Source organism: Oncorhynchus mykiss, chromosome 1 (assembly GCF_013265735.2).
Source record: "Oncorhynchus mykiss isolate Arlee chromosome 1, USDA_OmykA_1.1, whole genome shotgun sequence".
Classification (NCBI taxonomy): domain Eukaryota; kingdom Metazoa; phylum Chordata; class Actinopteri; order Salmoniformes; family Salmonidae; genus Oncorhynchus; species Oncorhynchus mykiss.
Window position 1 is genome coordinate 77,751,196 of NC_048565.1, and position 13,010 is coordinate 77,764,205.

General features: G+C 42.0%; 1 protein-coding gene across 2 annotated transcripts; it reads left to right on the forward strand.

The window, feature by feature from the left end:
- The first annotated feature begins 1,389 nt into the window (after positions 1 to 1,389).
- Positions 1,390 to 12,433, forward strand: LOC110529992 (tetraspanin-14). 2 transcript variants are annotated; one of them, XM_021612736.2, is made up of 9 exons: positions 1,390 to 1,541; positions 2,232 to 2,320; positions 3,796 to 3,846; positions 5,516 to 5,662; positions 7,252 to 7,422; positions 7,851 to 7,976; positions 8,477 to 8,527; positions 9,725 to 9,838; positions 9,919 to 12,433. In XM_021612736.2, the coding sequence occupies exons 2-9, from the start codon at positions 2,240 to 2,242 to the stop codon at positions 9,985 to 9,987; spliced, it is 810 nt and encodes a 269-aa protein (XP_021468411.1). In that variant the 5' UTR covers positions 1,390 to 1,541; positions 2,232 to 2,239; the 3' UTR covers positions 9,988 to 12,433. The 2 variants fall into 2 exon arrangements, with proteins under 2 accessions (XP_021468411.1, XP_036841992.1); XM_036986097.1 differs by lacking the exon at positions 1,390 to 1,541 and adding an exon at positions 1,571 to 1,955.
- The last annotated feature ends 577 nt before the right edge of the window (positions 12,434 to 13,010 follow it).

Below are 13,010 nucleotides of genomic sequence, written 5' to 3' on the forward strand. Positions count from 1 at the left end.
TTTCCATCTACATAACATTGCAAAAAACAGAAACTTTCTGTCAAGAATTATGCAGAAAAAATGTATCCGTGCTTTTGTCACTTCTAGGTTAGACTACTGCAATGCTCTACTTTCCGGCTACCCAGATAAAGCACTAAATAAAATTCAGTTATTGCTAAACACGGCTGCTAGAATCTTGACTAGAATCTTGAAATGTGATCATATTACTCCATTGCTAGCCTCTCTACACTGGCTTCCTGTTAAGGCAAGGGCTGATTTAAAGATTTACTGCTGTGTTTTTTGTGGTTGCATCAGACTCTTGCTGTGTGTGTGTGTGTGTGTGTGTTACATGGGCATTACATGGGCTTGCTCCTACCTATCTTTCCGATTTGGTCCTGCCGTACATACCTACACGTATGCTACGGTCACAAGACGCAGGCCTCCTTACTGTACCTAGAATTTTTAAGAAACAGCTGGAGGCACGGTTTCTCCTATAGAGCTCAATTTTTATGGAATGGTCTGCCTATCCATGTGAGAGACGCAGACTCGGTCTCAACCTTTAAGTCTTTATTGAAGACTCATCTCTTCATTAGGTCCTATGATTGAGTGTAGTCTGGCCCAGGAGTGTGAAGGTGAACGGAAAGGCACTGCAGGAGGGGTGTGTCACTTGAGTGGGCTGAGTCATCTCCCCCTGGGTTGTGCCGTGGGGGAGATCTTCGTGGGCTATACTCGGCCTTGTCTCAGGATGTTAAGTTGGTGGTTGAAGATATCCATCTAGTGGTGTGGGGGCTGTGATTTGGCAAAGTGGGTGGGGTTATATCCTGCCTGTTTGGCCTTGTCCAGGGGTATCGTCGGACTGGGCCACAGTGTCTCCCGACCCCTCCTGTCTCAGGCTCCAGTATTTATGCTGCAATAGTTTGTGTCAGGGGGCCAGGGTTAGTCTGTAATATCTGGAGTATTTCTCCTGCCTTTAAGTTCTCTCTCTCTCTCTCTCTCTCTCTCTCTCTCTCTCTCCCTGCTGGCCATGTTCTGTTATAATCTCCACCCTGCACAGCCAGAAGAGGACTGGCCACCCCTCATAGCCTGGTTCCTCTCTAGGTTTCTTCCTAGGTTCTGGCCTTTCTATGGAGTTTTTCCCAGCCACTGTGCTTCTACACCTGCCTTGTTTGGGGTTTTAGGCTGGGTTTCTATACAGCACTTTGTGACATCAGCTGATGTAAGAAGGGCTTTATAAATGCATTTGATTGATTGATTGGTTGCTGGATCAATCATTAAGCTGACAATGTAAAAATCTGTCGTTCTGCCCCTGAACAAGGCAGTTAACCCAATATTTCTAGGCCATCATTGAAAATAAGAATTTGTTCTTAACTGACTTGCCAAGTTAAATAAAATAAAAATGTGTTAGTCATTGTTACAAAAAGTCTTAGGAGACATTTTTTCGACACATCCAGTAAGGGGAGCAGGCCACACCCGGACAAATTGGGCGTGGCTTCCTGCCCTTTCGGGAAGTCGAGAATAAAGTCTCCAAAGAGTTTTTAAAACTCAGCCAAGCCAACAAAGCGGTGAGTGTTGAGATAGCGACGAAGAAAATATGTATTACGAATTGATTAAATGTAACGAGTTTGATAGCTACAGTAGTTATAAAAAATATATATATCGTCACCGTTAGTTAGCTAAACAACGAAGTTAGCGTTAGCTGACTCCTAGTCAATGGCTAGCTAACTTAACGTTATCTAGCTAAATTAATTAACGTTAGCATCTAGCAAGGGAACATTAGAGACTTAGCGGCATAATTATTGAATGGCATATGTGTTTAACTTTCCAATGAATCACATTTATGTCCCGGGAAGCCACCATGGCTAGTAACGTTAGCTATCTTGCTAAGTTAGCTGTGTTTACATGTAGCTACCATGTTATCTAGCGATAGTTAGCCGCAGTATAAATTGTTTGTCTTGACCGACTAACGTGGTAGCCAGGTAAAGACTAACGTTTAACATTAGTTTAGCATTTTCAATCTAGCTAACGTTTAGCTAGTTAGCTGGCCAAATAAGTTTTAAAAGCTAGCTTGGGTCTTGTCTAATCAGTTGTAGCTAACTTAGCATTATGTGTTTCAGTTGCGCTAACTAAACATGTATGTTGCTGACCTTTATGGATATACAGCTGGATTATACACTAGCTAACTAGGTAAACCTTTCACATCCTGTTATATCCGTGCCACCTAGCTAAATGTTATGTCTCGTCTCTCAACACAGGGGCAAAGATGCACTACTATCGTTATGAAAATGAAGAGGTCAGCTGCTGCTACAAGTACCTCATGTTTAGCTACAACATAATATTTTGGGTAAGTAGCACTAGCGGTAGCCCAGTAAACCTTTAAGGCAGGCAAAATGCCTCTCTTTAGAACCCGAGAGAGAGTGTGATACTTGCTCAGCATTCCCGAACAGTCCTATTACAAGTCAGAATGTTGAACAAACTTCACTTCAACTTTACCTATTGTCTGCTGCTTTTCTCTGTTGTCTGAAGTAATCTGAGACAAAATATCCACAGGAAAGTGTTATCAACCAGACTGAGTACGCTGGCTTGTATTTCTGGTTGTGTTTTCAATACTGACAAAACAAACACATGCACAATATGGCTGAACCACATACTGAACCTGTCCCATCCCAATCAGCTGGCAAACTTCACAAACACTTCAAGCTGATTGTGAGGAAACGTGCTTCGGTTGACTACGTTCGGTTAAATTCGGGCTATTGGTTACATATTGTTCAATGTGTCAGGAGATTAAAAAGCCAAGTGACAGATACTACCGGCACTGCAAAAAGTTGAGTTAACAACACTTTCCTGTAGATACCTTATCTCTACCACCTACCGTCAAAAGCACAGACAACCGGTTAAGTAAGTGTAAATATAATTCTATTCAACATTCTGGCTTGTAGGCTCCTGTGTCTTTTTTAGGCAGACCTCTTTCCTCTTTTGAATATAGGCATACAAATACTATGACACCCCCTTGTCTCATTTGGTGCTAAGCAATGAATGTAGCTATGAATATACTGTTGGCCATGAGCAGTACCTAAATCAGATACTAGAATACTGCAACAATAGGTTGGTGCCCATTGTTTTCTTTTCATGCAAGAATTTCTAGGATTCCCATGTAGGAAACACATTGATTCACTTCAACCATTATCTGCCTTGGAGGCCAGATGGCAGCCTCTGCAGGCTGACCCGGTGCCACTGTCTATCTACACAGAGTACTTTTTTCCATCGCCTCTCCCTCTGATAAAATCCTCCACTGGTAACAGCCACGGCTTTGGTTTATTTTGTCAATTAAAGAATAGTGCAAAATATTGCTTTGTGCTGTCACTTTACACATTTCTATCAATTCCCTGCCAACATCGAGTTGAGAATGAACATTGAGAGCCCATACTTCCTGCTTTAGAGTGAACAGGACTCAGTCTGATGGGTGCTAGTTTCCTCTCTTGGTGTCAACAGGAAATGTAGAAATGTTTCAGTTTGTTTTCTGGTTAAGTGTTACTTTGTCTCTTGATAGGGAAGGGGGTGTGGTAACCATTTGTGACTGCTCATCCTGTTTTTAAAAATGTATTAATTATGTTGCTCCCCCTTTGTAATTAAAGCGGTTGTCAGTGTTTGTGGTCAGCAGGATTCTATTTTTTTTAATATATATCTCTATCTCTATCTATGCTTCAATGTTCTTTAGTGCAGAGGTCTACCTAATGCCCTGGTTAAATACAAGTAAACACACCTGATGTAAATAAATGAACACACCAGAAAAAATAGTTTCTATGCTTCTTTCCTCAGCTGGCTGGAGCAGCATTCATTGCCATTGGGTTCTGGGCCTGGAGTGAGAAGGTGAGTTAGCAGCTTCTCCCATGGCCCTGTGAATGTTTCACCACTGGACAGAGACAAATGACTGTTTGTATAATTGTGTTTGAGATTGACCTTAAACACAGACTGATTGGCTGTATAATACTTAAGCCAGGATTATCCAGTCACTTCTCTTCACAGCTTTTGAAAGCTTCACAATTATCAAGTTTAATTTCCCCTCTTGTTACACATGGCTTAACTTTAGCTGATAAGGCATTTTAATGTAAATGTCTGTTGTCTAGGGTCAAACCGCTTGACTACATTAGAGGTTATTCCAATGCGTATTGGACCTATTAATTTTACTAGGTAACACAGCAGCTTTTAATCACAGGTATGCCGTGATTTATTCAATGTTTGAAGTAATGCCTGCACGTTGATGCTCTTCTGGAAATTATATCAGTCTCTGTGTCATCAGTGTTTAGTGCTGAGCGATTAGTGCTTTTTTAGGCCTGTTTCACTTTGATTATTAAAAATCTGTTTTCAGTTTCTATTGAAACAAAGTTAACATTAAATGCATTGTGTTGAATGCTGTCCCAACACAGAATAAAACAATTAATACAATTTAAATGATGTTAGTGACTGCCCATTACTGCTTATCACTTATTAACGATTTATTCACTTTAATACAATATTTCAATTGTGTATATTACACTTGTTGGTCATCTAATCTCTATAGAGCTGCTGCCTATGCTGTTTGACAAAATCACTATTGTTTTAGTTCTTTAAAGTAAATAAGGCAAACTTGTCACTGCTGGATACCAACCATGTATTTTCAGGTAGAGAGACCTTGTGAAGCAACTGCTCTCTACCCCCTCGCACATTCAAACCTAATTTAGCAGTCCTAAAAGAGAAACCGGACAAGTAGGTGGATTGTAGTTAATTACAACATTTTCTGCACAAAGCTATATAGGATATTGGCTTGTTAGAAACCATTACTCCCTACTACATCGCACAGTAAAGGCTTGATATGATTTATATCTAGAGAAACTGCAATATGCAAATTGAGCTCACCGGAAAAAAATTAGCAAAATAGATTTAAAATAACTGACCAGACTTCGGTCCTGTGTCGCCATACACAATAGCTAGTTTTATAGATAGGATTTGTTAGAGAGAACTTTCTGGGTACCAATTAAGTACCTTACTGGGATTGTTTTTCAATTCAAATGGTAAAAAAGAAACCAGCCTCCCGGGTGAGGCAGTGGTTAAGGGCGCTGTACTGCTGTGCCACCAGAGACTGGGTTCGCGCCCAGGCTCTGTCGTAACCGGCCGCGACTGGGAGGTCAGTGGGGCGATGCACAATTGGCCTAGCGTCGCCCGGGTTAGGGAGCTTGTCGCCCGAGTTAGACACCAGCTTGTTAGCAAAGAGCAATAATTGTGAGGGCTGTTTTGGGAGTGGGGAAAACTAGCTGTTATTGTAAGATGTTTTGGAACTTATTGGTCTAACTAATTGACTGCCTGATGTCACCGTTGAAGGCCAAACCTCCATCTCACCAAAACAGGCAGTCTTTTCAAACAGCTCTTGGACTTAAAGAGCATTATCATTTTTGCAATACCACAGTATTATTCCAACCTCATTGTGTGGCTATAGCTATATTTTAGAAATATCGTCTTTGACTGCACTAGGCCTTTAACTTGACTGCTCTCTCACCTATAGGGTGTGCTGTTGGACCTGACCCAGGTGACACGGCTGCATGGCTTTGACCCTGTGTGGCTGGTGCTGGCTGTGGGAGCGATCACTTTCATCCTGGGCTTTGCAGGATGTGTAGGTGCACTCAGGGAGAACATTTGCCTCCTCAAATTTGTGAGTACCGCACCCCTTCAACAATCCTTTTTCCCTGTGTCTCATAGCATACTGGTAAATATATTTCAGCTGCCCTTACAAACATGCACCTCTGTTGGCCCAGCTTGTGCTCCATGAGTCAGACATGCTCCACAGTTGATTCCACATCCTATGACTAACAAGGGGTGTCTATCTTAATGAGTGGAAATCTATGAATAAGGGATTCCTTCATTTACCACATCCTGCATTGTAGTGTTGCACGTAAATATTACAGTATCAAAATATCACGATACCAACTCTTAAGAAAACCGTAGTAAAGTTTCATGTGACAGTACCACATTTTTCAGCCCTACCAATCTAAAGAATCTGCTGGCGCCTGTTATAAAATGTTAAGTGTTTTATAAATTCAGTTGGATTTTTTTTAAGCAACGCTAGTCTCTTGAATGCCCCAGTCCAGTAATATCCACTTCACTTTCATGCATATATCAGGTGTGGGAGCTGTAATCAGCCAGCCGGCATCCACATCCCCTTCCAGCCACCACTCACCTGCTTCTCTCAGTCCGTTCTGTCTGCGCATCTATTCCGTAATCAGTTTTTAAAATAGAATTTAGCTGTGATGGAGAGTGGGGATGCACACCCTGATGAGTCTTCTGTTACACTGGAGCAGTGCGAGCAAAGTTGATACAATGTATCATTTCATAAAGCACAGGCCAGTCTGGGTAGGCTGTGCAAGTTCACTGTCAAGCAGCCTTTGAGTGCCAGAGGACAAATGCAGCTTAGTGACAGGCATACTTGCAGCTTTACAGCAGATACATTATTTTCTCTAACTCAAATGCCAATAAACCATTGCCCGTATTACCGGAGCGACCTTTTTTAATTTTCTGCTCGATTTAATGCATATTTGATATACACTGAACAAAAATATAAACACAACATCCCAGAAACTGTCTATACGCACAAAAACCTTATTTCTCAAATTTTGTGCACAATTTTGTGCAATTGGCATGCTGACTGCAGGCAATGTTCACCACAGCTGTTGCTAGAGAATTTAACAGGTAGGCTTAGTGTGTGGGAGACGGAGGGGGCATCTGTCTGTTTTTAATGAAGAGGTAAAGGTTTCATGCTGCGTTTTCCCCCTTATTGCCACAATGATATGCAGATCATTATGCATGTGTATTCCTCCAGCCAAAACACAGGTAGGCCCTTGGAAATGTGAGAAAATCAGCTGTTCTATCCAGTATTATGTTAGTGTGACGTTGAATACTATATGTGTTGAGTGGGAGTGTGAATATCAGTGAAAGGTTGTTGATGTAGCACATGCGCATAACGTTTAGAAAACGGGAACAAGTATCACAGGGACGGGATGAACCGGGTGCTAGGTCACTCAGAATTGTTTTCCTCTGTGGTATCACTATTCTTGGCCTGGTATCAAATCACTAGTAACATTTTGGTATTGTGATAACACTACTCTATTGATAAGGGTATGCAATTGTTTTTTTGTTTTGTCTACTCGTGCTACCACGAACACGACTGTCCTGTCTTTGTGTCTGACTCGGATGCCCCTCTATTAGTCTTTCACCACGGGTAAATGGCTTGTTTCTGTCCTTCAGTTCTCAGGGGTCATCGGGTTCATCTTCTTCCTGGAGCTGACGGCAGCCGTGCTGGCGTTCGTCTTTCAGGACAACGTCAGGGAGTGGATCAATGACTTCTTCCTGTCCAACGTCAAGGCCTACAGGGAGGACATCGACCTGCAGAACCTGATCGACTCCCTGCAAAAGATGGTAGGAGAGAGGGAGAGCTATGCAAGGTCTGGCTGTGGGGGTGGGTAATGGGATATAGAGGCAGATAAAGGGATTGTGAGACACAAGGTGATGTTTTAACCAGTGCCTCTTTCCCCTCCCTGATAATGTCTTGCTGCTGTTTTGTTTCATGCTGTTTCTCACATCCTTTCTGTCACATTGTTTCCTTTCCTCCTAACCGCTCAGAGATTGTTGATACATTCCAGTGTTAGTGTGTGCTTGTTTTCACAAGTCTCGCTGCAATGGCCTGTTCTCTGGGGACCTGATGAGACCTGAACTGTTGTCCTCCTAATGTATATGTACTGTATGCTCAGTCCTACACTGTCAGATGTGTGGTATGAAGATGCTTCAGTGTGTTTGGTTCATTAGAACCATCTCTGACTCAAACTCCCCTCTACTGTCTGTCCTAGAACCACTGCTGCGGAGCCAAGGAGCCTGATGACTGGAACCTGAATCTTTACTTCAACTGCACCGTCAACAACCCCAGCAGAGAGAGGTGTGGAGTGCCCTTCTCCTGCTGCCTCAGTGACCCTGCAGTAAGTACTCTCTGCCCGTCTCTCCATGTCTCTTTTGTGCTGCTTTTCCACTGTTACACTAGTGTATACACCCTTATGTTATACTAGGGCACATGTGTTTGTATAGCTAGGGCTGACCGTGAGGACTTGTGAAGAGCAGAATCAACAACCTCTGCATAATCAAAACAGCTGCTTTGTGAGATGGTGTTAAAGTTCAATTAGCCATTATGTAAATTAAAGCTGAAAAGTGCCAGTGGCCTGGGCTTTGGCCCCAAGTGTGACACCAGGTGCTGTGCTGCGTAGGGTGAAACTGAAAAGCCTGATTTATTTTGGGTGAAACACTGCTCAAATCCGTAATGGAAATGTGCCATTGGTGTCATTGCTCCGTCAGTATTCGTCTCCTCTGAATAAGTCACTCTGTTCTAATGTTACAACTCCCACTGTCATACTCATTTTTAGGTATGCTTCTTATTAGTCCTTGACACTGCCGGTACTAAATCAAACTGTTTCTCTCTCCTCAGGACACCGTTTTAAACACCCAGTGTGGATATGATGTCCGTAAAGGTCCAAAGGTAAGACCCTATCCAGCGCACACATCACATACATGTGTTCATAATATATGCTATTTATTAGATGCTTTTATCCAGCTTTTTCTCTTCATTATATCATACTGCATGTCTTTTAAAGGGATACTTCAGGGTTTTGGCAATGAAGCCCTTTATCTACTTCCCCAGAGTCAGATGAACTCGTGGATAAAATGTTTGTCTCTGCGTTCAGTTTGAAGGAAGTTTCCAACTAGTGTTAAATATCCCGAACTGTCTTTATATCACCTATATATGCATCCATGTCTGCTGTTTGTGACAATCTGCCTCTGTACTAGCTGTATTAAAACTACTGCTGTAAACATTTTGTATTGTGAGTAAATGTTTAAGGGGCAATTTCAGTGCAGAAAGAGAACTTTAATTTCTTAAGGGTAGATGATACAGGCTTTAGTGGCAGGTCTTTTAAACTCTATTGACGGTGTCTTTTCTCCCCATTACCCAAATGGGATAAACGCATGTCGTGGTTGGCTCCCTTCTGCCCCTGTGAATCTCTGTCACTACGGAGAGCGGCAGGCTGAAAATAAATTATTCTTCATCTATATTTTGGCCTAGTGTTTCAGTGGTCGCTCTCCAAGTTGGGGTTTAAATTGGTGTTTTTCACATTCACCCTGTTTTACATTGGGTCCCCTGGCTCAGAATGAGCTATTTGTCTTCATTGTTATTAGTTTGGGAGACGGCAGAACCATACAGGGGTTTACAACAAGGTTTCAAGGCAGACTTCTTTGTTGATCAGGAAGGACGTCTTAGACACTGCAGATGCGCATAAAACATTTATCTATTTTTATGCTGAACATGGAAGAGCTGAGTTTTGCTTTTCATCATAGATGACTCAATTCATTGCAGAATAACCAAATATATGCCAACCTTGACCTTTCCTCTGCCCTTTTTATGGTGCTCTATCAATTTCACAAAGATTTTTTTCATACATAGGCTGTCATGGATGAAGGCTACACAACAGCAGAAAGGACTTTTTTGTTCAAATTCTGGAAACTTCTTGACAACACACACTTGGTGTTAAATCTTTAGTATTTGAAAAAGCAATCTGTTGGCTCTAGCCTTTATACGATGCATTAAGTGCACCAATGGTTGTAGTGAGGTGATTTGAGTAAGCCGGTATATACGAAGGTATGGAAGAGCATTCTATATAGCTGTCATTTCCTGTTGCAGGGGGTCTGGAGTAACGCCATTTACGTCAAGGGCTGCATCCCAGCCTTGGAGGAGTGGCTGCCTCGGAATATCTATATAATAGCTGGAGTATTCATCGTTATATCTGTACTCCAGGTAAATATAAGTATATCCACGTGTAAGTGACAGACTACATGTGTTCTAAACTAATGCTGTGAATTCTTCTTACTTCTCAGATGATGGGCATCTTCTTTGCTCGGACACTGATCGGAGACATTGAGAAGGTCAAGTTTAACTACTACTGAGTGGTGTGGTGAAATGCATAGGCCTACAGAGGACAGTACTGGGACTATCCACCATACATTCCTCCCGATCTCTGATCTCTCTGAGGCATGGCAAGGGACAAGAATACGTCTATACCCGTGGCTTGTTATCTTTGGACTGTTCTGTCAGTCTCTGGAGATGGGATACCTCTGCAGAGCCTGCACAGTGGACATTAATCCGCCTTATTCAACTCAAGACTCTTATGTGCCTTCTCTCACAGGATTGCAGTCGTACTTAAAAATACACCCTGGGTTTCCCTTTGTTTTTGTAATTAGATACATTTTTGTATGGTTTGCCTCAGACACAGTGAATGTTTTCCTCGGCAACAGTCTTAACCAATAAACCCAGGTCGATTCCTGGGTCAATACATCATACCTCAATGATCCAAAAACAACAATTTAAGTCGCCGCACAGGTTTAAAAGGTGTGTTCTCTAGCCTTCAGCGTTTCATGAGTAGAATGGTAGCGTATCAGACTGGGGGAGGAGGAGTTTACCACGTCAGTGCAGCTGCAATGGCTCCGATATAAGACCTCGCCCTAGAGCTCAATCTGAAACAACAGGATTTCGGCACTGTTATGTGACAGGCTTTCAACTGGCACTACCATTGTCCCTTACCTCAGCTAAACATGAGAAATGCAGCTCTATTTTAAAGGTAGACTCAGTAGATGCAGACAGTAAACTGCATGGTGGGTCAATTTCCACAAAGTGTGAGCCTCAACTTCTCTTTTTTTACATTTTAAATTCTCTACCTACAATGCTGTAAGAGTGAAGCGAACCCGTGCAGATACTGTGTTGGGCGCAAAGTATTGCATCTTGCTCATCTCAATATCTGTGGTGCTGCTCGTGGCAGTCATCTAGCGGAGTCTACCTTTTAAACCATTAGAATCAGTCTGCAGCCGGTCAAAACCAAAAGTGCACAGCTGAACCTCTGTCCTATTGTCCATCATGCCTTGTCTTTTCTAGCAGTCATGTGTCTCACAACTTGTCATACATACTTGTCATTCCACAATGTGTACTGCATCATGCCAACTAGTGTTGCGTATCGGTCATGTAGACACAACTTAAGGGAAACAACTGTTGACGCAATGTGTGTGTAGATGACATGCTTTATTTTGATCAGTCTTAGATGACCCCTAAGTGAAATATTAGTTGTTAGCTTGTTGACTCAAGAGTAGCTGAGTTGGATTATTTTACTGTTGTGTTGACTCCAGCCAAGGAAGCTTGGGCAAGTGCAGCAGTGGAGACACAGAGCCCGGTGTCTCTCACCCAGACCGACAGGGAGACATCCAGAGCAGCATGGGCCACTTGAACCACAGGTGAGATCTGATCATAGCGCTCACATCCCATCAACCTATAGCCGGGATCGTGCTGTGATCACATCACTAGACCTGGTTATCTGGCTGCATGGTGACAGTTTTGATTGAGAGATTGTATTCGCCTGTAATGTTTTGAATAATATTTTACTGTCTTATCTTGATGATGATCTGTTTTTCTAAACACATTCACAAACGCAAACCCAGTCGGCGCCTTTTTAATTTTAGCTTGAAAATGTGCTGAGCTGTTCCACTCTGCTCTTGTTAGATATTAAATACAATGCTGTCTGATCGGGCTGCCCGGAGGCACTTTATGTAGAAAAGATACAATTACAACTGTGCGGGAGGTCTTGATGCCCAACTTGTCTCCTCTGCTCAGCCTTTACACCTCAACAAGACACCCAGCCCACATCCAAGTGACCTCTGGCCACAGAATGAGCAGACTTCCTGAAACATTACTCCAAGCCTTCTGAAAGCGTTTTCAGCGGCGGTGTTTGCTGCAAGCTAGATAACTGCCAGTGCCTACACACATTGAGCTTGCTTTACCTTCATCCTGTCCAATGATGCCCTGCTCATTCCCTCTCCATTGCTGTCCTCATACCAGAATGGAGTGCGTTACAGAGCCATCTATGGCAGGTAGCCTAGCGGTTAAGAACATTGGGCCAGTAATCGAAGGGTCACTGGTTCGACTCCCCAAGCCAGCTAGGTGAAAAATCTGACGTGCCCTTGAGCAAAGCACTTAACCCTAATTGCTCTGTGCAAGAGTGTCTGTCGATTGACAATGTAATTGTTGAATGAGGATATCTTTACAGCTGATGAATGCTATACTTGAGCTATATGTCATACATTACAAGATCAAATTAAAGGACTTTCATTCAGGCCTTCAACTCCCATTTACACATCTGATGGTCTAGGTCTTTTATGTAGTTTTACAATTTTGTGTGCTTGTGTTAGATTGCTTCCATGTGATCATGGGAGTGTTTTTAACAAAAGGGACTTTTTTTTCCCATATGTAGATGTTCTGTTTTACCAAATGACATTTTGTAAATGTGAATTTTCTTAATTCTGGATAGGTTTTTATAAGCAATAAAGTATGTTGTCCATTTTTGTTAAATTTCCCTGTGTAATTAATCATCATCACAGATTAAAATGGCTGCATTTACACAGACACCCCAATTCTAATATTTTTTTCCCCCACTATTTGATCTTTTTACCAATCAGATCAGCGCTTGGCAATAATTGGGCAAAATTTCAGAATTGGGCTTCCTTTGTAAACAGACATATTGGCTTTGCCCCCAAAAAACAAAGGTAACTTTATTCTAAAAAGTACTGACTTAATTGTGTTTTAGAGCCCTCTTGTGTTCATAATGGGAAATTACCAGAAGTCCTGAACAGCCTTCATGTAAGAGTTAACATTTATTTTGGAATCTTGCAACATTTTAGACGGTGTAGATATTACACTATAAATTGATAGTCATAATTGTGATTGTTTTGTTCAAGCCCTATAATTAGCTTGTTATCTTTAGGGTGTTGGCAACTACTTAATTGTGGCGATTATGTGAAATGTGACTACCATCATTTTGGTAATTGATTCCCTGCAGTTAAGAAATTCTCTACAAGTCAAGGCAGTATACTATTCACAAAGCAACATTTATACAATGTATATAGTCTATCCTTTATCTCAAAGAAGA